Raw genomic sequence first — 24,317 nt, 5'->3', positions numbered from 1 at the left:
ACAATTCCAATTGGTTAGTACTTGAATTCTTTTTTTTTCAATTTTGCGCCCTTCTCTAGAGCGCACAGTGGAGCGAATGCATGCGAGTTGAAAGTTCGTATGAATTGTAGTTAATTTTTTAAGTAATCTAATACCTGAATATTCATACATATGGAAGTAATTTCCTAAAAACTTGTTTATGAAAACCGCTTGTTAAACTTATGAATAGTATTTGTTGGATATTTCTCGCAAATGTCATGTTCAAGATATCTATTTTTCGAGATTTAAAAGTACATATTCAGTTTTTATAGACATCCGCTAAATTATTGCATTATATCCAAAGTACTATTATGTACTATTTCAAAAACCTTGCTGATTCATTAGATATGCTCATCATTTGAAAGTATTTGTTGTTATAGGAACATTAAAATTTATATGCTTACGTATGTATATATACATATGTAGGTATAATATATGTAAATGCAAATATTGTATCACACAAAGTGCAAATGTATAAACACAGTCGCTGATATCAACAACCCTAATTTGCATAGACGGAATATTTTCAAATAAACATTGTTTGGGGTGCTTCGGTCAAATTTTGCACTGACCACAAGGTTGCGCGCAATTGGCAAGCTGTTCCACTGTCCCCCCTCCTCGTGTAGTTGTTGTTTGACTTTTTTATGTTCATTCATTTTGGTGGTTTCTTTTATCTGTTCGCTTTTATTCGACAACTTCGCCGTTTGTTCCCGCGCAGCATTTTTTTTGCACATACCGCCCCCAAACCCTATACGTGTTTTTTCTTCATTTATTTGCTTTACATTTACACAACGTATTTTTTTTACTGTTGTCTGCTTCTCTGCCTCTCGAATTCATTTGTTTATGTTGCGCGCTCGCTCATTCGCGCTCTCTTTTTTTTTGTTTTCGCTGTGCCCCACCGACGCACTCTCACGCTCAATTAATTTTCGTTGATTCTATTTGTGTGGTTGTGCTTAGAGGTGGGTATGGTCCGTGTTTTTGTTCGTGGCACTGTGCTGAAATGCGTGCATGTGTTTTATAAACTGATAATTAGTATAAACTGAAAACTCGAGCAAAAAAAATTTTAAATCGGTAAAACTGATAAAAATGATTCCATAAAACATTTTGTACACATACAGCTTAGAAATATGCAACATACATACATATATTCCATTAATTGAAAAAATAATATTTGGTTTCGGTAGAGAATTGATTTAGATGGCTAAATATTAAAATCATATTAAAATGTTATAAAGCAGTTGGAAAGGAGACGCGAATTGAGTATTAATACTCATAACCTATTATTGTGACTTTCATGAAATTACTCTACTCGGACTCTAGTCAATTATACCCTTGGCTGGTGCTGAATTAATTTCTTTTCAAATCAAAATGATATTAACTTTATGTTATTAAATTAAATTAAAAAAGTAAATTTTTTGGCCAAGTCTTGCCTGGCCATGCCCATCTCTAGTTTTGCTGTTCGTGCATTGAGTGTTCATACCGTTTTTTTATGTATACCATTTTTTCCATATTCGTTTTGGCGGTGGCGACTGCGTGTTTTGGGGCCACCTCTTGGTGTGTGTTTACATTTGTAGTTGTAGTTGACGCCACTTTCAATGTATTTACATATGTATGTGTATGTGTGTACCAAAATAAACTTCAAGTGACAATTTAGTTTTATATTCTGCGTATTTTTTCGCAGGCTTTTACAATTTGGCGGTAAAAACAAATTGCTTTTATCGTTTATTGCAATAACCCTTTGTTCCCCCACCATTGTAATATGACGACATCGTACATATGTACATATTTGTCGTGGGGCGCGCAACAAGCGGTCATAAAATTTAAAACGTGAACGTGTGCAAGTCAGTCCTCATCCTCTGCACCTCCCCTGACCAAATTTGTACTTCTTGTCAGCCGCCGGGTGGGAGTTGAAGTGCTGTTCAGGCTTTGCTGTGCCAGGCAATAACAACCGGTTCTTTTGGCCACTAACACAAACAAAACGAACACAGAATTGTCTCTGACGTCAACTTGTGTGTGAAGCAACAACAACAATGCTCGCAATGAGCGCCGCCGCTCTCCCTTGCATTACACGCACGCATCACTCTTGTTCTCTCAACACAGTGCTCTACTCTCCTCTCTGTTGGCATTTAAATAACTCAATTTATTGTATTTACCGAACAACTGTTTTTCTTTTATTTATTGATTTTTTTTGTGTAGTAGCAGGGATAATAAAAACACAAAAAAGAGGGAACAAGACGTAAAAGTAGCGCCATTTTTTGTTTACAAATTTATTTCACACTTGCCGCTGTTCGTACATGTTATTTACATATGTATGTATATACATATCTGTGTAGATGTATGTATATATGTACATAGTATGTAGGTCAGTAGAGTATATCGGCGAAGTGAATCAATTATCAAATGCTGATAACAAATCAAAACATTTAAATGTAAATAATATATAAAATATAGTTATTATGTATGTATGTATTTTAAATATTTTAGAAGCTTTTACAATAAAGTAAAACATAAAAAAAAAATTTTTTAAATTTTCCTTTATAAATATAATATTATATTCTGAGCTGCATATGTCATTCGTTTAATTCAGTTTAATATCCAATCAACAAATTAAAATTAAACGTAATTTACATTTACGTACATATGTACATACATACACTCGTATATTTTAGTGAAAGTTTAACTTTTTTAAAATGATTATTTTTTTCGTTCTGGTTCAGATCGAATTATGTATGTGTAATCAAATGATACTTTGAATTATACAAAAAATTCGTTTTAATCAATTAATTTTCTTGATTTTGTAAAACATTTGAAACCTCATAAGTTCTAAGAATTTCATCACCCATTTTTGCAATATTAAATATTATATAGTCATATATATGTGTAAATTTTTGTTTCTCTCTTTTAATCAATATTTAAGATTTGTTCTAGATAGGGACAATTATTAAATTTTATGATAACTTTGACAATTTTAATAATGCTTCTGTCATGATGGTTGCGGCGCTATTCGAACCGAATGCCTATTCAATATAAGTTATCTTAGAAATCTTACGACAATTTCAATATTTCGTATGTATATTTAAACCAACTTTGCATAGTGCATGTGTCATAATAGTCATATACGATTAAGCAATACTCCCAACAAGTTGGGTTCCATTAACACTTATTGCCTCAATGATAAAGACGATCATACAGACAGACTCGCACGGTCATGCTTTATGCTTTCTGTCACATAGATTGTCACCGTTTTTACATTACTCAATGCAAAAGTATAGAATGAATGCAGAATATATTTCTGGTACCCCCTCTCTGGCTGCAGCATTGCATCCGCCCAGATTAGCGCCCCATTTAAATGTTGAATTTTGGAGGTCATTGACTCGATGGCGCCCCTGAGCTTTAGCTCGTTGTCTCGGTAGCTAGTTTCGTTGGTTTCTTTCAGTTGCGAATTTTCTTTCAGTTGATTTTATTTAAAATGTTGTCGCATTTAGTTTTTTGTTTTTGTTGTTTCGTTTTTTTGCTGGCACCAAACGACTTCATTGCTTATCTTTGCGCTTTTCGCAGTAGTTCTTGAGCAAACAACTTTTTTGGATACGCAGCTTGTTTTTGTTGTTTTGCACGTTTTAATTCATAAACAATTAATTAATTCATGCACATTTATGTTAATGTGCTAAAAATTTATGTACAATGTACTTTTTATTTTTTGCTGCGTGCGTTGCGAAAAAAAAGAACACCGATTGCAGGCCAAAAAGTAGTTTAACGGTTTGTCGACTTAACAGAATTTTGCGCGTAAGCGAAATAATAACAATTACAATAATCATTTTGTATTTTCAGCACTAAAATAACGCAAAAAGTTGTGTAAGCCGTCGATCAGTGCCCCGATCAGTGCGCTTCATTTGAGTCGCAGGCGTCAGCAGAGGAGGAGCGACCAAAAGCAGCAGCGACAGCAGCTGCTTAGACAATAAGAAAATCCAACGCCTTAAACTGGACGCTCGCACCATCACCTATCGACCGCTGAACCTTGGCGGGCAGCCGCCTATGGCCGAATTGCCGACTTCGCCGAACGCAGCCGGCGTCGGCGGCGGCGCAGGCGGCGATTATCTACACCGCTCCATCGATCAATTGCGTTCCATGAACGAGCGTGGCGTGCTCTCCTCCCTCAGCCATTTAACGACGGCTCAGCTGGTACACGACTATAAGCCGTTCAACATCAATATCAATGAGTTCCGTCAGAACGTTGAACGTCTGGATTACTCCCTCAAGAATGGCTTGGTAGGATTGCATCAACAGCAGCAACAACAACAGCAGCAGCAGCAGATTGTTGTGGACCAACATCAGCAGCAGCAGCAACAACAACACCAACATGAACACGAACAACAACAGCAGCAGCAGCAGCAATTGCATCAGATGAAGACGAGTTACAGTGCTCCCAATTCACCGCAAACCCCAACGCATCTAAGCGAGCAGCCCGAACAAAAGGTGAGTGTGAACTGCCCTCTCTCCTATTTCTTTATACCCGAGAGGTTTTCGGCAAGATCCGATTTAGGTCATAGGTTTAAACGTCTGCTATCGTCTCCAGATAAATTCTCAAGACCTTTCGAATGGAGACTGTTACTTTGTAAGCCGAAAATATAATTGAAGATGCGATTTATGAGTCCATTATACTTATTTTCGATATAGACATGTCCGTTATCCATCTCGCGTCTTGTCTAAAAAACTAATTAACTCTAAAAATGTCGTAAGTTACTTAAGAGGCTTTACACTAAGCATACAAGTATACACACATTATTCTTATATTCTGAACAAAATGGAGCATTTAAAAATAATTGTTCATTTCGAAAGAAATTTTTCTAAAATATTTAGGACATTTAACAAAAGTCGAAATAATTTGTAATACAAAAACATGTTCATATGCATTCAATTAAAACAATTTGAAAAAATACTACTACTTTTATACACACATGATAAGGCAACAGATAAGGGGCCATCCTCAATAAGCTATCATTCATTTGAATTAATTTTCCATTTTCTATTTTCCGCAGTACGATCCAAATGCTGCCGCGGAGCATGCGCATAAACCGCCGCGTCATCATCAGAGCAGTGCGTCGCCGGAGCAGCGGGATCAGGCGAAACCGTATAAATGTAATTCCTGTACGAAATCCTTTGCCAACTCGTCGTACCTTTCGCAGCATACGCGCATCCATCTGGGCATCAAGCCCTATCGCTGTGAGATCTGTCAGCGAAAGTTTACGCAATTGTCGCATCTACAGCAGCACATCAGGACGCATACGGGCGATAAACCCTATAAGTGCCGCCATGCCGGCTGTCCGAAGGCCTTTTCGCAACTCTCCAATCTGCAATCACATTCGCGTTGCCATCAAACGGATAAGCCCTTTAAGTGCAACTCCTGCTATAAGTGTTTCGGCGATGAGTTGACCCTGCTCGAGCATATACCCAAGCACAAGGACTCCAAACATCTGAAGACGCACATTTGCAATTTGTGTGGCAAATCCTACACGCAGGAGACGTATCTGCAAAAGCATCTGCAGAAGCACGCCGAGAAGGTGGAAAAGCAGCAACAGCGGCAAACAGCGAGCGGTGCAGCAAGCGCGCTAAACGTGCAGCATCATGTGCCGCCCGGAGGCATTGGTCTGAATCTGCAGCGACAGGTGATGAATGCTGCGGCTGTGGCCGGCGATGCTAATGCCGCCTATTGGGCCAAAATGGGGGCCGATAGTGCGGCGGCCACGCTTGCGGAGGCCATACAACAACAGCAAGCCGCGGCAATACAGCAGCTGCCCCAAAGCGGCTACAACTTTAGCGCCTTGCAACAGCATCAGCAGCAACAGCAGCAGCAGCAGGAGTTGTTGCAACAGCATCATCAGCGCCTAGCCAATGGCGGTGATACGCCAAATCATTCGCAGAGTCCGCATGATGAGGGGGAGGATCTGGTCATGCGTCAGTCCACGCCGCAACATCAACTGCAGCAGCAACAACAACAGCAGCAGCAACAACAACAACAGCAACAGGCAGCACATTCCCCCGGTCTGCCGTACGACGTGAAGACCACATCCGCCTTTACGCCGCTCGTCGCCACGCCCACGCATCTGCAACAACGCCCACCAGCCGCCTCGGCCGCGTATCTCTATCAGCAGAACGCTGCTGCCGCATTTCCCACGCAGCTCATCTCACTACACCAGATACGCAACTATGCGCATCAGCCGGGAGCAGCAGCTGCTGGCCTCATCGCCGGCGATCATCTTCTGGGGTTAAGTGTCACCGCCGGCGGCGGCGCTGGCAAGGAGAAGGCGCAATAGTACAGGAGGCATGGCCGCGAACAAAGGCATCTACAAGCAGAAACTCAAAAGCAGCAGCAACGATGACAACAAAGGGGTAATACGTAAGCCTAAAAAAGCTCTGCTGGCGCTAACTTCTGCTCAATGATCCAGTCACTCAGCAGACCAGGATTCCTGGTCACTTAACTCCTCTCCAATCTAAGCAATGAGTTACATTCGTAGTGCTTTCCAATTTCACAATCCAGACCTGCAATCATTGTTCAAAAGTTAGCGACTTCGTGGCTTTATAAGTTAGAGTTAGTTAGGGCCGCTCAGTGTGGTTGGTATTCGATTGTTGCTGAAGGGCTTCTAGATGTTTGGTTTCATAATCTCATGAGTTGGCACTCAGGTGGTTCCTTGGCCTAAGGTTTGAAATTGAAAATTGTATACGATCAGAAAATATTGTGGCTACCTTAACGCTTTTAGTTTATAATTAGGAATCCACCAAGGAATCACATTTTTGCTACTCCCCTGCCTGTAGTTCAATCTATTCTGCAACACTCTTCCGTTCATTTTTCTAGTTTCTGTAATTCCCATCACTGCCTTTGAGAATGTGTACAAATTTGAAACCTCATGCTCTAAATCGCCTCCTCTCTATATGCATATATCTTTGCCATCCGCATTGCGCCTATTTTTACATTTTATAGACAAACTCAGGTTTTTAAATAAGCTACAAACATTAAGCATTAATTATATAATTCTAAGGACCTCGAAACAATTTGTAATTACAATCGGCCGACAAAATTCTAAAGTACTTGAATACTAGATTTCTGTGAAATGTTTTGAGTACTTCAAAATTTTGTTTAAAACCAATCTTTTTATATGCGAATCCCCTACTATTTATCATAGGTGCCGTACAAAGTACTGCGATAGTAAACTTATTTGTACATACCTATTTGCATACTACTATATAGAGTATGAACAATACACAAAAATAAAGTATCAACTTGGTTTTTACAAATATGGATATTTATTTTAATCTGAAACACACACACATACCTAGTTCAACATATAGTTACCCCATTTATGGACCTATAAGTTTTTTGAACATATTTTATGCCCAACAACCTAAGCTGTAAAAATATTTAGTATAATAATTATTATTATGATTGCATTCGAGAATTTTTATGATGTAAATAAAAAATAAAATAATTTATAAATTGCGTACGAAGTTCTCATTTGTCTCTCCATACTTTCCTATAGCATTCGATTCTTCCCTTTCTAATAATTTCGATGAATATGCAACCACAGCCGCAGGGCTTATGTTTATCAGAAAATGGATCAAAAGGTGCAACGGTGCAGAAAAATGCAAGTAATCCGCTTAACTCGGGCAACAGCAGACGAAACCGACGGACGGTTGTCGCAGTTGAGGTGTTCATTGTCCTTAAGGCGACATAAGAGATTTATGTCCTTAATGCTAAGAATACATGCACAGCTACGAACTCACTTTCCACAAACTGCAGCAACGCTTCATTGAAAAGAAGAGTGGAAAGTGAGAACGAAGTCGATTTCGAAAAAGTGATTGTATGTTCGTGAATTTGAATACAGAGGCAGCTGGCTCTGCAATGAATAACGCAGCGACTAGGGATTTATGATTAATTTGCTTATCTAACGAACTTCACGAAAGATTTGGTAAGAAAATATTAAACTACAATTTATATACTGATATGAAATACAATATTGAATCCTCCCTTTTTTGAGAAAAGAATATTTTTATATAAGTAGTAATTCCGAAACCAGAATGCCTGATTGTTTTATTTGTTCTTGCTTATTTTTGTGTTTTCAATTATAACAAAACCGTAAATTTCGTAAATTCATGATATTTCGGTATCCAAAATATGAGTTCACACATGTTTTCTATTTCCTTGAGCGGAATAAAGACTAGGTTAGAAGATCATAACTCGCAACAATGGAATATGATTTTATGCATCAAATGTTAAACTATAACAATTAATTGAATTTGCAATTTAAATTAAACTTTAGAATCTGAAAATAAATGCAAATATGCGCTCTATTATCATAATATTTTAATTATTTAGCAAATTTAATTGGATAACTGAAACTTAAAAGAGAAATAAAAGAGAATAAAAAACGCTAATCGAAATGCCATATCTTATCGCTATTAGTATATAAGAAGTTTTCTATTAACATTAATTATCACATGAATTATAAGCGCAGACCTATTGCGATTATGAGAGTGTTTAGCAAACCGCTTTGATAACTTTTGAGTCGTGTGTAAAACAAAACGCAACTCTTTTGGCTCTTTACTTTTGCAAATACAAATGAAATAGATAAATGCTAGGAACCTACTTAGTGAAAGAAGAGTTTATTTATACAATTTTGAATATTATTTTAAGACATTAGCGAAAGGAGCTGTTGGTGAAATCTAAAATGTTCCCCGATTTCAACAATCAATACGTAACGCGTGGAAGAAGCTGTTGTGGGTATTTACTTTTACTTTGCGGATACAGACTATAAATATGACAAAACATGTATAAATTAATCCGAGTTACTGGAAATAGTGCTTGATGTTGAGTGATTGTTGGGTTTTTACCCCTCAAGCTGAATTGTTTTCGCATTTGTTGAAGATGCGGCTTAAAATACATTTAGCGTAATTTGTTGAATTTGAAGTTTACAAGATCACGGAAATGATCTTAAAAGTACTTCAAGCAACCACTAGAACGTGCTTGCGTTTGAAATGAAAAATTATGTGAGTTCTATATAAATTAGACTGAGTAGGTCAACTAATTTTAAGGCTAATAAAGCTATATAATCAAAAGTCACCAAAAAAGAGAGAATAATTTCATGCCAAATACACGTAAATAAAAAAGAATCAATCCCAAAATAAATATGTATAAGTCAAAAAACCAGTTCCCCAACAGGTGTCTGGGCCATTTGAAAAGAATAATTAATAGCTGGGAATTGTGTTAAAAAGAGAACAACAAAGAACCGAAGAAGCAACCCAAAACAAGCAATAAAATTGGCGAAATGGCGAAAAAAGAGAATCAAACAATATTTGACGATCTTTTTATGTGCCATCATATTGTACATTAAATCTTTTTATGAGTCAATAAAAGTTAAACGAGTTGTGAGAAAAAATGCACCCACACTCCAAGTCAATACAAAGAGGTTAACACTCAATGGGTCTTTGGGTCTAAACAATGGAGTGTTTGTCAACAAGCTGCCAAAGAATTTGGGATCCTCTGTTGCTGGCGGCGCCTCAAAAAGGGTTCTGACAAAAAAATAAAAACAATAATTGGCACGGGCGACCCTTTTTCTAACGCTATCTTTCTTCTTTTTTTTTGCCAAATGTGACACCCCTAGTTGACAATAAACCAACAAATCATCGCTAAATCGGCAAAGATCGGCAGACAAAGCAGCTGAAGAATTGGCAACACACCGCAACGGGCAAAGATTTCGAAAAAAAGGTTGACAAGCGGTAATCGATCATTTGCCAATTGTGTGATTGTGCAAAAAAAAAAAAAATACAATAGTAAGAAAGAAAGAAACTAAAATTTGGCAACCCTCTCCAGCAAGATCTCTCCTAATGGCATATATAGGTATGTAGTTATAGCTCGAGGGCGCAATGTTTGCCAATAATTTAATTGATAAATGATTTGATTTTCCTACCCTCCCAGTTTTATTAGTCTGCACTTTTCGATACGATCGCATCGATCATAAAAGCAACAAAGCAGCAGCATTGTTGTTGTTGTTGTTGTTAGCCAGATCTCAAGCTATTGATTAGCATATCAATATATTATTGTAAATGCACTAATGATCGCCGGATTGTTTGGTATCCCAGTCCGCTGTCTCCGTCTCTTGTTTACCTGATCATCACAATCATCGGCATCGTCATCATCATTGGGATTGCTGAGCTCTTGGGGTGCTGAAACCATCAGAGCAGGCATTGTCATGTAAACTATGAGAAAAAAACTTGGCATCTTCCCAGGCAGTGTGTCCTGATGTGCATCGTAATGAGGACAATGCCAAAGGACTTCGCTGACTGTCACACTTTTTCTATCTTCTTGCTTCGTTGGCCAACAATGATCGATATGATAATTAAAATGCAATGCCTGAGGTAAGAATTCTAGAAGTTTGGGAAAAGGAGTCGATCATAAAAAAAGTTAGGCATACACTGCAAATAATTTAAGTTTCGTTTAGAATTGAAAAACGGCGAGAAAAGTCTTGAAAACAATAATTTTATCTAACTGCAAAGTTGAACACAATATTCTCAAAACGTACTAAAACAAAAGTTCAGAAAGTAGAAATTTACGAGTATTATTTTTAAGAAACCAATAACTTAATTATATTGTTTTAAAAATAATTTTCCAAAATTTATTAAATAGAAAACGTACACTTTGGAGTATTAATATTTTAAAAAGAAATTGAAAAAAAACCGTGAAAACAAATAAGATCCTCAATGGGACTTAAAACAGTCTCTTCATATTTAGTTTGGGGAATCGAAAGCATTGAAAACTTTATGCAAAAAGCTACTTGAAACCGGAATTAAAACACTGCCATTGAGATATTGTTTTTAGTTCTTAGTATTACATTTGTTGTCTTCAAACTTTTCGTAAAAAAGAAGACTAAAAATCGAGCTGCAAGCCGATATTTGCAATTTTAAAAAACATATTAAAATATACATAATTATTTTTCTTGCAGACTTTTAAAGTAAATCAAAAGAAAATTTTTTTTGTATTAAAAAAATAACCTTTTAGATAGAAATATGTTTTTCGTCATACCTTGAAAGTTTCGGGAATTAGTGTGCAAATTATTTGCTGTGTTGGATTAGATTTGTTGTAGATACATTGATTTAAGCTGACTATAAGACTATTTATTTTATAATCAAAGCATAATTCAATTATCAACAGTATCCCAAAATATTTAAGAATGTGGAATTGTAATATATTTTGTGATTCGTTTATCAAAACGCAATAGCAATCGCAATCCAACGCTGAAATCACAATATTTTCCCGAATGTTTTTTTGTTTTTGGAATTGACATTTTTACTAAAATGAATCACAAATCGGAGCGGTCAGCAGTTGAAATCGGTAATGATCGATCACAAATCCCATATCGCTGCGACTTGCTGAACGCGCCCATCAGTTCTTCTCAAAGCACTTTTTTTCAGTGTAGATCCTTTCGTTTTCAAACCGAAACCTAGAGCATTATGCAAATAGAAACTACTTTCATTTAAATATGAGTGTGTGTGCCTGTGTGTGTGATTTCAATGCCAAAAGATAATTTGGTGCTGCAGAGAGGCGGCATCAATGCCATCAATAGATTTATGGTTTCTAAACTCTAGACAAAATCAAAACACACACACAGGATCGCCAGAATGAGCTGCGGAAGGACGCAGCTAGGCATATGCTATTTGGCAGGGGTTGTTGGATGCGCACCCCGGACTCAGATGCGACCCAAGATGCTCGCGTTCCTGTGGCAGGCTGCCTTCTTAGCATTAGAAAGGATGCGTTGCCTGTGAGGGAAGCCGATTGTGTTTTCTAAAAAATTTCACCCAACCATTTCATCTCTCTTTTTTCGCGAAACTATTTAGTTGGCATTGTGAGGCGATGGCACGATGGCATTCAGCCATTTGCTTTTGGATAAACTATTTATGAAATTATTACACAATGCCTACTATATTGAGTGGAGTGCTCCGATTAGCCTGAGTCCTGGGTAAGAGGGTATGAGGAGGAGGTGTGTATGTTTTTCCCATAACTTCTTGTTAGCTGTGTGCGCCTTTTTGTTTCATTCAAAAACTCTTCCGATCGCAATTTTTGCATATTGGTTTCGAAAGTCTTTGTTCGCTGCTATTTGTAGTTTCGCCTTTCTGTCATTGTTCGATTCTAATAAGGTGCGATATTGTGAAATTTGATGCGATTTTCTTTATTATTTCTGCACCCTTCCGTTAGGGTTTTGCTTCTTTTTTTTGCACACTTTCATTCTTCTGCATACAATGGGGGTTTTGTTGAGGTTTTTTTTATATCTTGTGGCATTGTTTGTCGATGAGTTGTGGATTGATATGCTTTTATGCGCGTCTCGGTTCGCCGATTACCATTTAAATTGATTTGTAATTGATGCTTAACAATTTATTGGCACATTCCGAATCCATAACTCAGTGTTGATTGCGAACTTAATTAAAGGCTTGATCCAAAGTTGATTGGAACTCTGCAGTTGAGGTTTGGCACAGCGGACATAAAAGTTTGTGGTTGAAAAGAATTTCCTAGATTTTATATTATTTTTAACCGGCTTCAAAAATGTAGGAGGTTATCAATTCGTCTGTATTTTTATTTTTTTGAGTAAGATATTAGGCTAGGCTTGGGTTGAAGGCTGTTGTGAAGCCTTTATTTCTTTATTTCCGTTTGATACTAAAGGAGTATGGTTCTGGCGAAACCATTTAGACGAGGCGAGGAGTAAGACCCAGCTTGTATAATAGTTTCTATATACTCCAATACCCATAATCTAGACTTGAAACACTCCAAGCTCAACCAAGGCTCAGACTTGAACACACAAACCTAATAAATAAACAGTATATTGATCCGGCTTAGCCCCACAAATCTACACAACATTCTCCTTCATTCGCTTTGAACCACAGACTTAATTTGCTGGTCAACTTAGATCCAATCTCACTCAATTCATATCCGAGTTTAGCAAATATGTAATTAATTGTACGAATTTTCAAATTCTACTAGCTGAAGACCCCGGCATTAATGGCTTGATCTCGATGTGCCGTCGCAGAGAGTTAGGTGAGACAAAATCCCGTTAATCTAGGACCTATATCCACTTTGGAAGTTCTTTCACATTACTCACATCGCTATACTTACGTCCAGACTCTACAATTTTTCATTCCAATCGCCTTTTGCCCAAGTCCTTTATTTCTAGAAGTAGTTGGCTATTGTCTAAGTTATGAATAATATAAATAATATGAATAATTTGACCAACACTTTGTGTCTTCCATGATATCATTTTATATAGTTGAATTTCTCTGCAACCAATATGTGGTTATATAAATAAATATAAATTTTAAACATTAGGCTTTTGAACTCTATTTCTGTATAATTTTTTCTGCTCAGCTTTACAAGGCAATATATTATTTTATAGTTTAATAAAAGCTATTTTCCATATTGAAATACAGAAAAAAACATTTTACAAAATGCAGAAGTTTCTTAAAAGCCAACCATTTATATTTGAAGAGTAAATATTTAAGAAGTACAGATTTTATTTATTTATTTTTCATCCACAAACAATGCAGTCGATGTACATAAAAAAAATCAATCAATCAATAAACTAAATAAAACTAAAGAAATAAAAAAGCCTATAAAAATGGCAAAAATATCTAATAACGAATCCGACACGGTGGGGGAATTTTATTTGCCAAACGGCCAGCTATGCCCCGATTCATAGCACAGAGTAAGTCAGATACGTTATTAAACCTGTCAAAAAAGAAGTGAAGATGAAAAAATGTAGCAATAAAAGATAGAAGAAAACAAATTAAAATTTAATTAATAAAAGATAAAATATAATTAAAAACATTTTACTGATTCCGATTCTGTTTTGTCGTTTCTACGGCAGTCATCGGCCGGAAATTTACTTAAGAGAGGGTCTATCGTCTATTATTGTCTGCAGGTGAAAGACCTAACTAAATGTATTGAAGAGCACAAAAAGGGGATTTTTTTTCTTCAAATTCAGTTCAAATAGTATTGTAATTATGACATAAATAATAAATTGCACAGCTTTATGTTTTCCTATAAGTCCGTCAACCTAGTTATATTGTTGTTTAGAGCTGCTCTTCAAAAGTGAGTGGCAAAAAAAAACAAAGAAAAACATACGTTAAGTGCTTAAAAGCATTTTCCTTTCTTTACGTCTTGTTCAAAATTTTATGAAAAGCACACACGTGCTTCGACGCCCCTCAAATGAAACTGCGCCATTTGGACAACAAGGATAATTGCAATTACGCACTTTCAAAAATTTAATTAACATTTTCACGCTTGCCTCGCACCGGAAAAAAACGTGTTCGGTTGTAAATTCGGTTGGAAACTCAAATAAAAAGTAGAATAAAATATACGTTAGAAAAAAATCTTTTGGAAAAAAACTATACAACAACAAAAAACTTGCCACACAGGATTTTATACAAAAAAACAGTCTACCTTTTGAAAAAACTGTGCGCCCAATTATAAACGACTTTTTGCTTTAGTCAAGCATAAAAAATGCTGCATTCACATTAACAGTTTGGAAATAAAAAAAAAATGGGTTAAAAACGAGGCACGCAACAAAAGGTGCGAGCGAACGCATTCAGAAAGGATGCGCGCGTATCCTGACGTTTTTTTTCGCTTCCATGAAAAAAATATGAACCCAAAAAAGTATGCAATGCTGGCATTTGGAAACTAATTTAAATATTTGGCGCTTGAAATTTTCTCACGATTTTTTTTTTTTTTCTTCACTCACCGAAGACTACCCACAGCCTCGCCGAGTGTCAGGGTGACGATCGAGCACAATAAAAGGACGACAGAGCTGCAGAACAAAAAAAATTTACATACACAAAGGGCCAGGTCAGGCGATAGACAACGGCTTCAGACATAGACGCGGCGGAAGAAAAAAAAATCCGGATTTTTTGCCTCATTTCCATGAGGATGCAAGAAAGCGCTTGCCGCAAGGCAAATGAATGCCTGAGACAAGGATAAGAACAAGCATAGGGGTGCCTTAAACACTTAATTTATGCACGACACGTTCAGTCTTCAGCCCAACATCGGACGCTGCGCGAAAGGGTTGAAAGCGTGATCCTGGCGCAGGATACGTGTCCCGCTCGCGCATTTGCATATTTGATCAAGTCCTCTTTTTTGTTGTTGTCCTGCCAAGGGTGCAGCTCGCCCTGGGGTCAGCGACAGCATCATTTTTCAAAGCCAAAAAATTGGTCTTTCGAATAGAAAAATGCGCAAATTATTTAAATTCTGTAGCGCTCGAAAAAAAAGCGCGTTGCAGCATTTATCAACAGTGACATTTCCAAAAAAAAAACAGGAAGAAAAAAAGGAAATCACTAATGACGTCACCCGTTCCGTCTCACCTATCCTTATATGCAAATCAATGCCCCGAGTCAGCCGCAGGCTAGGGACCTTGAAGGTTGAGACACGCCCGTCAATGCCTGCATCTTCCTTTTTATTCTTCCTATCTCCCTCGTTCCCTGGTCTATTTGTTTATCTATTTTACATATGCAGGCTTTGTGACGTTTTGTGCGCATTGTGCAGGACTTAAATAAATATTTGTTCATTAGTCACGTTCAATAATTTTTAATATTAACATTTTTGGTTTTGTTTATGATTGTAAGAGAGTTGAGAGAAGACGCAGCTGTGCCTTAATCGATCCAGTTGGCATTTTTAATATGAGACGAGAAGTTCAGGCATTATTATATCCATTCCTTACCCTCAAATACTAGGTTTCTAGGAAGAAGATTTATAGATGATATATATTACGGTCTTCAGTAGCTGATGTCAATTGTCGTTGGAGTTAAAGCTTTCTATATAATGTGGTAGATTGCATTTTAGCATTTCTTTGCAACGTTTCAATTACTAAACAATTCAATACTTTCAATAAAAAGAGAGATCCCAGAACTTTGAAAGTTCTAGAACTTTGAAAGTTCTAGGATCTCTCTTTTTTTACATACTTTATACTTTAATTTGATTAAAAGGGCATTGTTAATTACGTTGTTTTAATATTAAAATGATTGCAACAACGTTTTGAAAGTGTGCTTTTTCAAAAATCGAGAAAGCAGTGCCTTAAGAACCATACATAGGAACCAAATTGAATTAATAAATTTTTCCTAAATATTATACTTACTATAATAATCGGTATTACTTTCATAACAAATTCAACCAATCTTCAAAATGTAGTCAAGTAGTCGAAATGAAATGACAAATATTAAAAGTTATTTGAAGAAGAATATGTTCTTCAAAATTTTTAAAAAGTTTGAGAAAACTTATAAGTTTGCCTTTTCCCAGACTAGACCATAGGTGTTAATGGTATTTAATCTATTTTAATTCTATTTAAAAAAAAAATTGAAATCTATAGCGCTCGAAAAAAAAGCGCGTTGCAGCATTCATCAACAGTGACATTTCCAAAAAAAAAAACAGGAAGAAAAAAAGGAAATCACTAATGACGTCACCCGTTCCGTCTCACCTATCCTTATATGCAAATCAATGCCCCGAGTCAGCCGCAGGCTAGGGACCTTGAAGGTTGAGACACGCCCGTCAATGCCTGCATCTTCCTTTTTATTCTTCCTATCTCCCTCGTTCCCTGGTCTATTTGTTTATCTATTTTACATATGCAGGCTTTGTGACGTTTTGTGCGCATTGTGCAGGACTTAAATAAATATTTGTTCATTAGTCACGTTCAATAATTTTTAATATTAACATTTTTGGTTTTGTTTATGATTGTAAGAGAGTTGAGAGAAGACGCAGCTGTGCCTTAATCGATCCAGTTGGCATTTTTAATATGAGACGAGAAGTTCAGGCATTATTATATCCATTCCTTACCCTCAAATACTAGGTTTCTAGGAAGAAGATTTATAGATGATATATATTACGGTCTTCAGTAGCTGATGTCAATTGTCGTTGGAGTTAAAGCTTTCTATAGAATGTGGTAGATTGCATTTTAGCATTTCTTTGCAACGTTTCAATTACTAAACAATTCAATACTTTCAATAAAAAGAGAGATCCCAGAACTTTGAAAGTTCTAGAACTTTGAAAGTTCTAGGATCTCTCTTTTTTTACATACTTTATACTTTAATTTGATTAAAAGGGCATTGTTAATTACGTTGTTTTAATATTAAAATGATTGCAACAACGTTTTGAAAGTGTGCTTTTTCAAAAATCGAGAAAGCAGTGCCTTAAGAACCATACATAGGAACCAAATTGAATTAATAACTTTTTCCTAAATATTATACTTACTATAATAATCGGTATTACTTTCATAACAAATTCAACCAATCTTCAAAATGTAGTCAAGTAGTCGAAATGAAATGACAAATATTAAAAGTTATTTGAAGAAGAATATGTTCTTCAAAATTTTTAAAAAGTTTGAGAAAACTTATAAGTTTGCCTTTTCCCAGACTAGACCATAGGTGTTAATGGTATTTAATCTATTTTAATTCTATTTAAAAAAAAAAATTGAAATCTGTGTGGGTCTTAATATTGTTTCATCTTAGGAAAGTATTCAATTATCAATTAATACAATTGTAGATAGGCTTTAACTGAGGGAGCCAAGGCGTAGGCGGGTGAGGGGGCAACGGGCCTAGAAACATTTTCGCCATGTGAAGTCGGCAACACATTCATTATTATGGCGTACTACTTATTTCGCCTTCTTCTATTGATCATATGCATAAGTTATTAATTTAGCGCATCGTGTATTATTTAATAAATATTTAAATTTTTTGGTCCCCCCTTTGGAAAAAGGTGCCTACGCCCTTGGAGGGAGCTGCTGTTTTAAAAGTTCTACAAATATTGGAACTTTTGGATTAACTATTTAAAAACAACTATACACTTATGGAACCAACTGGATGCAACTTACGATTGAAGTTTCTAGAAGAGTTGGATCAAAAGATCTCTATAAAATAGTGCGCTCTCTTCAGCTTCTAACATAAATGTGATAAGCAACATTCTTCCCTTTTATCCTTCAGACATGTGGCATATCTAGAGAAAGAAGCCCCTAAGAGCGAGCACGAGAACTTACAATTTACGTTTTGAATTTATTTCTTTTAACCAGTTCTTCCATTTGCACTCTTCTCAAGCGCCACACTTTAACTTCGAACGTGACGCAGCTACTCCCCAGCTCCCCGATTCCGTGTCTTGGACACTCACCAGATGTGGCTGCTTGTAAGAGAATCGCAGAGCTGCCTATTTTCGTAAGATGATTGCGAATCTAACGCAAATGAATCGGCAACCACGAGCAACCGGTTTGACTAGAAACCGAATCTTCACTTAAATTGTATGTGGCGGCGAATGTTTCTAAGCAAAAAAAAAAAAATAAAATAAAAGCAACAATAATGAACGAGCAGCCTTTGTGCATGATAGAGGAACAAAAAATGAGTTTAAATTTTTAATGGCCTGCTTCCTTGGCCCCACCGATGTCGCAGCAGCCCGCCACCTGGCAGTCAATCAATCATTTTGTTTCTTCTGCCATTGCTGCCACTTGCCAAACATTTTCGACTGTCGATTCCTCATTTGGCGCAGAAGCGCAAATATAAAGACGCTGATTTTCTAATCCCCCCCTCTCCCAATACCCCTTCCCTGCTTGACCAACAGTTAATTTTGGCACAAGTCAACCTGTTTGAAGCCGGAGTCCCCCCGACTTGAACTCGCAGCGTCTGTAATTAAGTAAATTAATTAATTTTAAGCAAACGAAACAACTTTTTGATATGAAAATGTTCGTATATTGATTATGAATTTTAAACAAAATTTCGCATTTGCGAATTTTGCGAATTTGTTTGATTATTATTATATTTATATTGGGGACTGTATAATTTGGCATGCCAAATAAAGTTGTGTGTTTCTCTTTAAATAAAAAAGTGATGTAATGTTTGCATATTTTGTAGAGTTTAATTGGACACATTTGTTTAATGCCTAATAGCCCATTTGTCATTATTATTTTTGAAAACCTTTTGCCAGCGTTTTGATTATAATTATTTATGGGATTGAATTATCAAAAAAGTGCTTCAGCAGATTTGTTGGGCGAACATTTCCTTCTAAATATATAATTATACTAAATAAGTATTCGAATCTACAATTCCAGAAAAGGACAAAAAACTACTTATATGATGTTTTATTATTACAGACTATTTATAGAAAAGTATAATAAAATTCAAAAATATTTATAACAGCAATATTTTTAAAGAATGTTAATTTCATCGACAAAAATGTTTTATAGAAAGCTATCTAAAATATTCGTTGTTTATAAATATTTAAAGGTAAAAGCTCTAGATATATTTTCACTAACAAATCAATTTGAATAAAAATGTCGCTCACGATATTTTAAAATTAAGCACAGTGAAATTTTAAAAATAAAAGAGCAACTATATGAGATCATTCAAAGACCACATTTTAGGTTTCACTGCCATAACTAAAACGACTTTTTATTACCCTGCATTCACCCTTTTCCCCGCTACAGCCTTTCAACTCGAACTAACTTTATTCCTTAGGGAGCTACATAGTATATGACATATTTCTCCGTTTGTATAAAACCTTAAATAATCTAAGTTAGATTATTAATAAAGGCAATGTAGAAAGTTCTTAAATATCAGATTTGCTAAGATAAGGATGGAATGATTTCAGCAGCGATCGTTGTTATTTTAGTTATACGATATATTTTTAAGCTATTATTATAATTGTAATTAAAATCATAATTATTGAATTTCACTTAACATATCGTAATAAACAACAAAAATGGTTTGTACTAATATCAATACAGTTCTATGAAATCTATATACAAAGTTGAGGCTATGTTAAAATTTGTATAAATATTTTTATTGTATATTTTGCGTATGGATAAGATAAGTCTACATATCAAGCTTGTTGCTCCCAGCTCTTATGGTAAAAAAGGTATTGGTGTTCAGACAGACGAACAGACAAACGAAAGGCGAGAGGGACAGACGTCCATATCCCTATTGATTTCTTTCTTCCTATATTTTGCTTTTTGTCGTTTAAAGTTTATAAAAGAACACTTTCACGTGGAATTGGTAATATAAAATCCTAAGTATACAGCAGTCAGATCTTAACATGTCATCATAGTTTACTCTGCATAATATACTCTTTTAAACAGTTGCTCAAATTTTTACAATACATATATACATATTTGAAGTTCTTCAATCAAAAAACAATGTCCAAGTTGCTGACGGCGTGTCCCGACGAGCTGCCGAATCCCCACAAGGGCTGCATCCGCGAGATGCTTGACACGCTGATCTGCAATGATAACGATGTGAAGCGTTTGAATACGGAGTTACGGAACATTCAGCTGGAGCTTAAGGCAGAACTGGCCAAGAAGGAGGTGAAATGTGGCGATGAGAAGAATAGGCTGGTTTGCGAGAGCATGGAAGATTTGACGGCTTTTGCGCAAAAGATCGCCAGTGTGGATGAGATAAAGCACCATTATACCAAAATGTGCGAGGACATAAGGAAGCGACGCGACAACATTATCCTTTATGCCCGACAATGCATGCAGGCCTACAATGAGGAGAAGTGCAAGTTCAAGTCCTTCCACGAGAATACCATTGATTATATAAAGCGTACGGCCACTTTGTCGCAGGATCGTGCGGTCATTGCCAATTGCGAGCGGGATATCTGTGAGATGCACAAACGATTCGTCAAGGAGGTTGGAAACATAAAGCGCTGCGAGAACGAACTGAATCCGTTCTTCCAGCTGCTCAAGCAGTCCGATCCGAACACCTATTGTGAGTGCTGCTGTTTCAAGGAATACGATTGGTTGCCGCAGGGTTTGTAGATTTTCCACAACATATTCGTAAAAAGAAACGAGACCTGATTGATTGCCTCTTTGCAGGAAAGAAGATGGATGCGGTTGGCAACATGGGCGACGAGTTGAAGGAGCAGATGGGCCAGGTTTTGGTCAGAGCCTTCGCTCAGCTGCATATGCATATGCCGCAGGATCCACGCAGTTTCATTGCCTCGTATCTCATGAATTTGGATCGCAACGAACAGGAAATGAAGGAGAAACTGGACATATTCCAGAAACCCGGCAAGAACGATCCCGAGTTCAAGGATCCCACTTTTCGCTGTGAAGGCAACTGCGTACGCGAATGATGCTCAAGAACTAATTTCTAAATTAAAATTATTCTGTTAATAATTAGTTAGTGCCATTGTTTTTAAAGTAGGGCAGGAAATAGAAGGTATCTTTTAGATTGTTAAAATTTAATAAATCAATATTAAATAACATAACTTTTGGTCTTAAACTAACTACCAATTTTAACAAGAGAATAACACAAATTTATATTTATTTAACTGTTAATTATAGAATGGAACTACAAAGATAAACTGGATTGGTGCGATCTTGAATCATTGCACTTAAAAAACTGCAATTTTTTTGAGCATACGATAAACAATCTAGATTGAACCGTGTGTGAACGTGTCTGATCGTGAAAGAATGAAAAGTTTTGAGAAATTCTGAAACGTGACAGCTGCTTAAAATATTTTCTGGAATTAGTGAAAAGTTGAAAATACACGACTTCATGAAAATTCATAAAAAATGTGCGAAACTTTTTTTAACCTAAATCAGATAAGAGAAAGTTGAACAGACACTTTTTATTATTAAATCGATTTCTATGCTTTTTTTTTACAATTTCTAATAATAGTCATACTGTAACCTTGTTGATAAATAAATACTGCTGATTGCATCGTTATTATGCAATATAAAGCCCATCACAACAACGAAAACGCATTTTTCACATACAATTTAAAATTTAATTTCACCAAATGTAGGCAACATACTATGTTCTTAGGTTTAAATACTTATCGAATTACAGATTAATAGATATATTTAGCTTTTTAAAGAAAATCACACATTCATAGGTAAATCACATTATCAACGACAGTAATTATTATTTTTGTTGTTGTTTTTTAATGATATATGTATAGCTTCATCTGATTGAGCCAAAAAGAAAAGGCGACTCGCTTGTGGCGTATTTTATTGTTCGGGGCCTTTATCGATTTAATCGCGCGGTTTAATGCTAAAATGAAAAAAAATAAGCGCAGCCTACTCCTTTTTTTTGCGACGATTGGCACGACGAGCATTGGCGCTGCTGCCAGCCATCGGCTCCTTTTCACCAACGCCTGTGATCGAGGCACCTGCTAGCTCAGAGTTGGCCATCTTTTCTTGAGTGTCCAAGAAGAACATGACGTCACGTAATTGCTCCTTGAGTTCGAGAACTTCCTTATCGTGTAGATGCTTAAGCTCATTGAACTGCTGCTCCAGTGCTTTGTACTTGGTGTGCCAGGAGCTCTGATTGTCTTGCAGCGCCTTAGATAATTCTCGTTCTTCCGTTAGCTGCTTCATCACCTCCTTGAGTCTGTTTAAAAAATGTGAATAATTTGACAGATTTAAAGATGAAACAATAATAATAGGTGATCTTAAATCTAGTTTTAAAATTGTATTACTTGGTTGAGTGATGCGCCAACTTGCGCTCCAAATTTTGCTTTTCTTTTTGAATCGCCTGCTGTAGTTGCTGCATTTCGGAGACTTCACTTTTGCTTTCATTGGCATCGGCTTTTAGGCATTGCCACTCTTGTTCCAAACGTGCCATGCGCTCCTCATAATATTTGCGTTGTGTATCTAGCTGGGACGTTAGCAGGTAAGTAAATTCCATTTGCATGGAGTCGATTTTCTCCTCGTTATCATCTTTTTCGTTCTGTGAGGCAACCAGTTTGCCATCGGTTTTGTTTTGAAATAAACGATGCACGAAATTATCGCCAGCATAGTCCCAAACGCTGGAGGTGCCCAGCTGCATGGCAAAGTTGTGATTGGTTGCGCGATAGTGCGCCGCAGCATGGCCGCCCTGGTAACGACCACAGCCCACATGGCCGCAGACTAGACAAATCCAAAGTGAGTCTGTACCTTCGCATTCCATGCAAACGGAGTCCTCGATTAGCTCTGGCGTTTGCACGTGACGGCAAACGGGGCACGTGGAGTCGCCCCACTTCACCAGGCAACTGGCATGGAAAGCGTGATTGCAAAGTATGGTCAAGACGCCATCCACGCTCTCATCCATCCGCTCCAGGCACACTGAAATAGGACAGCTACAAGTTATAAGACTGACTCTAACTATAAACTCATCCGCCCTTACCTGGACAAGTGGGCAGCTCTGTGTGTCCCATCGGTGGCAATCCATTCTCACCACGCTCCACAGAGGACACCCAGACGGCATGGCAGATAGAATCGGGCTCCAACGTGTTATAAGCAGCGCCATTAAAGGAATTGTAGAACTCTAGGGCCGATTCATTGGTACGAAATCTGTTGGATTTCATAGCTTTAATACAATTTCGATTAAGATTTTGCTGCACTTACTCCAACAGCACCATGAATTGGTTTGGACTGCCGTCACGCACAATACGCACATGTTTGATCTCTGAATGGCAAGGTGATATAAACGCCAACAATTCATTGCAGCTTAAGGTAGCTGGAACGGCCAGTAGGCAAAGCTGATTAGAGGGCGCCTCCTTTATAGCTTTACGTTCGCTGCGATGAAATAGAAAGTATTACTTACTCATAATTACTCATAATTGATCAAAATTGTGCTCACTTCTTTTTGTACAAATGAATAATGCCTCTTGTAACCTCCACAGTGGCATTGCCCGAGAAGTAACAGATTTCTTGTGGAAACTTCGAGGTGGCTGTCTGTGGGGGCGACTGTGACTCATCGCCGCTGCGTGGGGTGGTCTCTCGAGAGCTCCCAGCCGAGGGACTGTTTGCCTGCTGGAGAACTGCGGCCCAATTCATTTTCGTACCGTCCGATGAGGCCGCCAAATCCTGATTCCAACGTTGATTTGTGTAGGTCTCGATAGTTATATCGTACGGGATGCGGCGTCCTCTATCGCGTTCGCGCTCCTTTTGAACGCGAGGGTTGGTGGGATGCTCGGCAGATACGGCGCCCTCCTCCTCTATACCCATATGTATGTGTATATATAAATAGTCAGATATACATAGAAAACGTACATTTCAGGTCAACCGAGTGCAATGTTTGCTTTTGTGGTGATACTTACCTTTGTTTGGGTCCAAATCGGTCTCGATTTTAATTACACACAACGAAATGTTTTCTAGCATTACACAAGCATAATTTTCACAAGTTAATATACCAAAAATATGTGAAAACAAAAGGATAATGATTTACTTTTCAACAATGATGAGATGAAGACATACACAAAACAATAAACTATGCCAATGGAACTGGTTACTTTTTTAAACAAACCAATAGAGATG

General features: G+C 37.0%; 3 protein-coding genes across 3 annotated transcripts; 2 read left to right on the top strand and 1 right to left on the bottom strand.

Annotated features, from left to right (window-relative positions):
• The first annotated feature begins 4,050 nt into the window (after positions 1 to 4,050).
• On the top strand, positions 4,051 to 7,374 carry LOC115623596 (zinc finger protein squeeze). The gene is made up of 2 exons (XM_030517998.1): positions 4,051 to 4,491; positions 5,055 to 7,374. Exons 1-2 carry the CDS (start codon positions 4,051 to 4,053, stop codon positions 6,327 to 6,329), a joined length of 1,716 nt encoding a protein of 571 aa, XP_030373858.1. The 3' UTR covers positions 6,330 to 7,374.
• A 12,797-nt stretch (positions 7,375 to 20,171) lies between these two features.
• LOC115624164 lies at positions 20,172 to 21,283 on the top strand. The gene is made up of 2 exons (XM_030518762.1): positions 20,172 to 20,823; positions 20,889 to 21,283. The coding sequence occupies exons 1-2, from the start codon at positions 20,211 to 20,213 to the stop codon at positions 21,146 to 21,148; spliced, it is 873 nt and encodes a 290-aa protein (XP_030374622.1). The 5' UTR covers positions 20,172 to 20,210; the 3' UTR covers positions 21,149 to 21,283.
• Positions 21,284 to 21,861: 578 nt separating this feature from the next.
• On the bottom strand, positions 21,862 to 24,235 carry LOC115623713 (BRCA1-associated protein). The gene is made up of 6 exons (XM_030518194.1): positions 24,101 to 24,235; positions 23,641 to 23,998; positions 23,406 to 23,576; positions 23,185 to 23,351; positions 22,499 to 23,123; positions 21,862 to 22,410 (listed from the first exon to the last, which is right to left on the bottom strand). The coding sequence occupies exons 1-6, from the start codon at positions 24,159 to 24,161 to the stop codon at positions 22,098 to 22,100; spliced, it is 1,695 nt and encodes a 564-aa protein (XP_030374054.1). The 5' UTR covers positions 24,162 to 24,235; the 3' UTR covers positions 21,862 to 22,097.
• Positions 24,236 to 24,317: the final 82 nt, after the last annotated feature.

Source organism: Scaptodrosophila lebanonensis, unplaced genomic scaffold (genome assembly GCF_003285725.1).
Source record: "Scaptodrosophila lebanonensis strain 11010-0011.00,11010-0021.00 unplaced genomic scaffold, SlebRS2 tig00000053-arrow-pilon, whole genome shotgun sequence".
In the NCBI taxonomy this organism is placed as follows: Eukaryota; Metazoa; Arthropoda; class Insecta; order Diptera; family Drosophilidae; genus Scaptodrosophila; species Scaptodrosophila lebanonensis.
The sequence above is the reverse complement of the archived record's forward strand: the minus strand, read 5'-3'. Positions and strand labels throughout refer to the sequence as shown.

What these genes read in the sequence shown, in the direction of transcription:
- LOC115623596 (XM_030517998.1), top strand. Translation starts at nt 4,051, where the DNA reads ATGGCCGAATTGCCGACTTCGCCGAACGCAGCCGGCGTCGGCGGCGGC. An exon ending in GCGAGCAGCCCGAACAAAAG is followed by an intron (nt 4,492 to 5,054) that starts GTGAGTGTGAAC and finishes TATTTTCCGCAG; the next exon opens with TACGATCCAAATGCTGCCGC.
- LOC115624164 (XM_030518762.1), top strand. Translation starts at nt 20,211, where the DNA reads ATGTCCAAGTTGCTGACGGCGTGTCCCGACGAGCTGCCGAATCCCCAC. An exon ending in ATACGATTGGTTGCCGCAGG is followed by an intron (nt 20,824 to 20,888) that starts GTTTGTAGATTT and finishes GCCTCTTTGCAG; the next exon opens with GAAAGAAGATGGATGCGGTT.
- LOC115623713 (XM_030518194.1), bottom strand. Translation starts at nt 24,161, where the DNA reads ATGCTAGAAAACATTTCGTTGTGTGTAATTAAAATCGAGACCGATTTG. An exon ending in CGATTTGGACCCAAACAAAG is followed by an intron (nt 23,999 to 24,100) that starts GTAAGTATCACC and finishes ATATGGGTATAG; the next exon opens with AGGAGGAGGGCGCCGTATCT. An exon ending in AGAGCTGCCCACTTGTCCAG is followed by an intron (nt 23,124 to 23,184) that starts GTAAGGGCGGAT and finishes GTCCTATTTCAG; the next exon opens with TGTGCCTGGAGCGGATGGAT.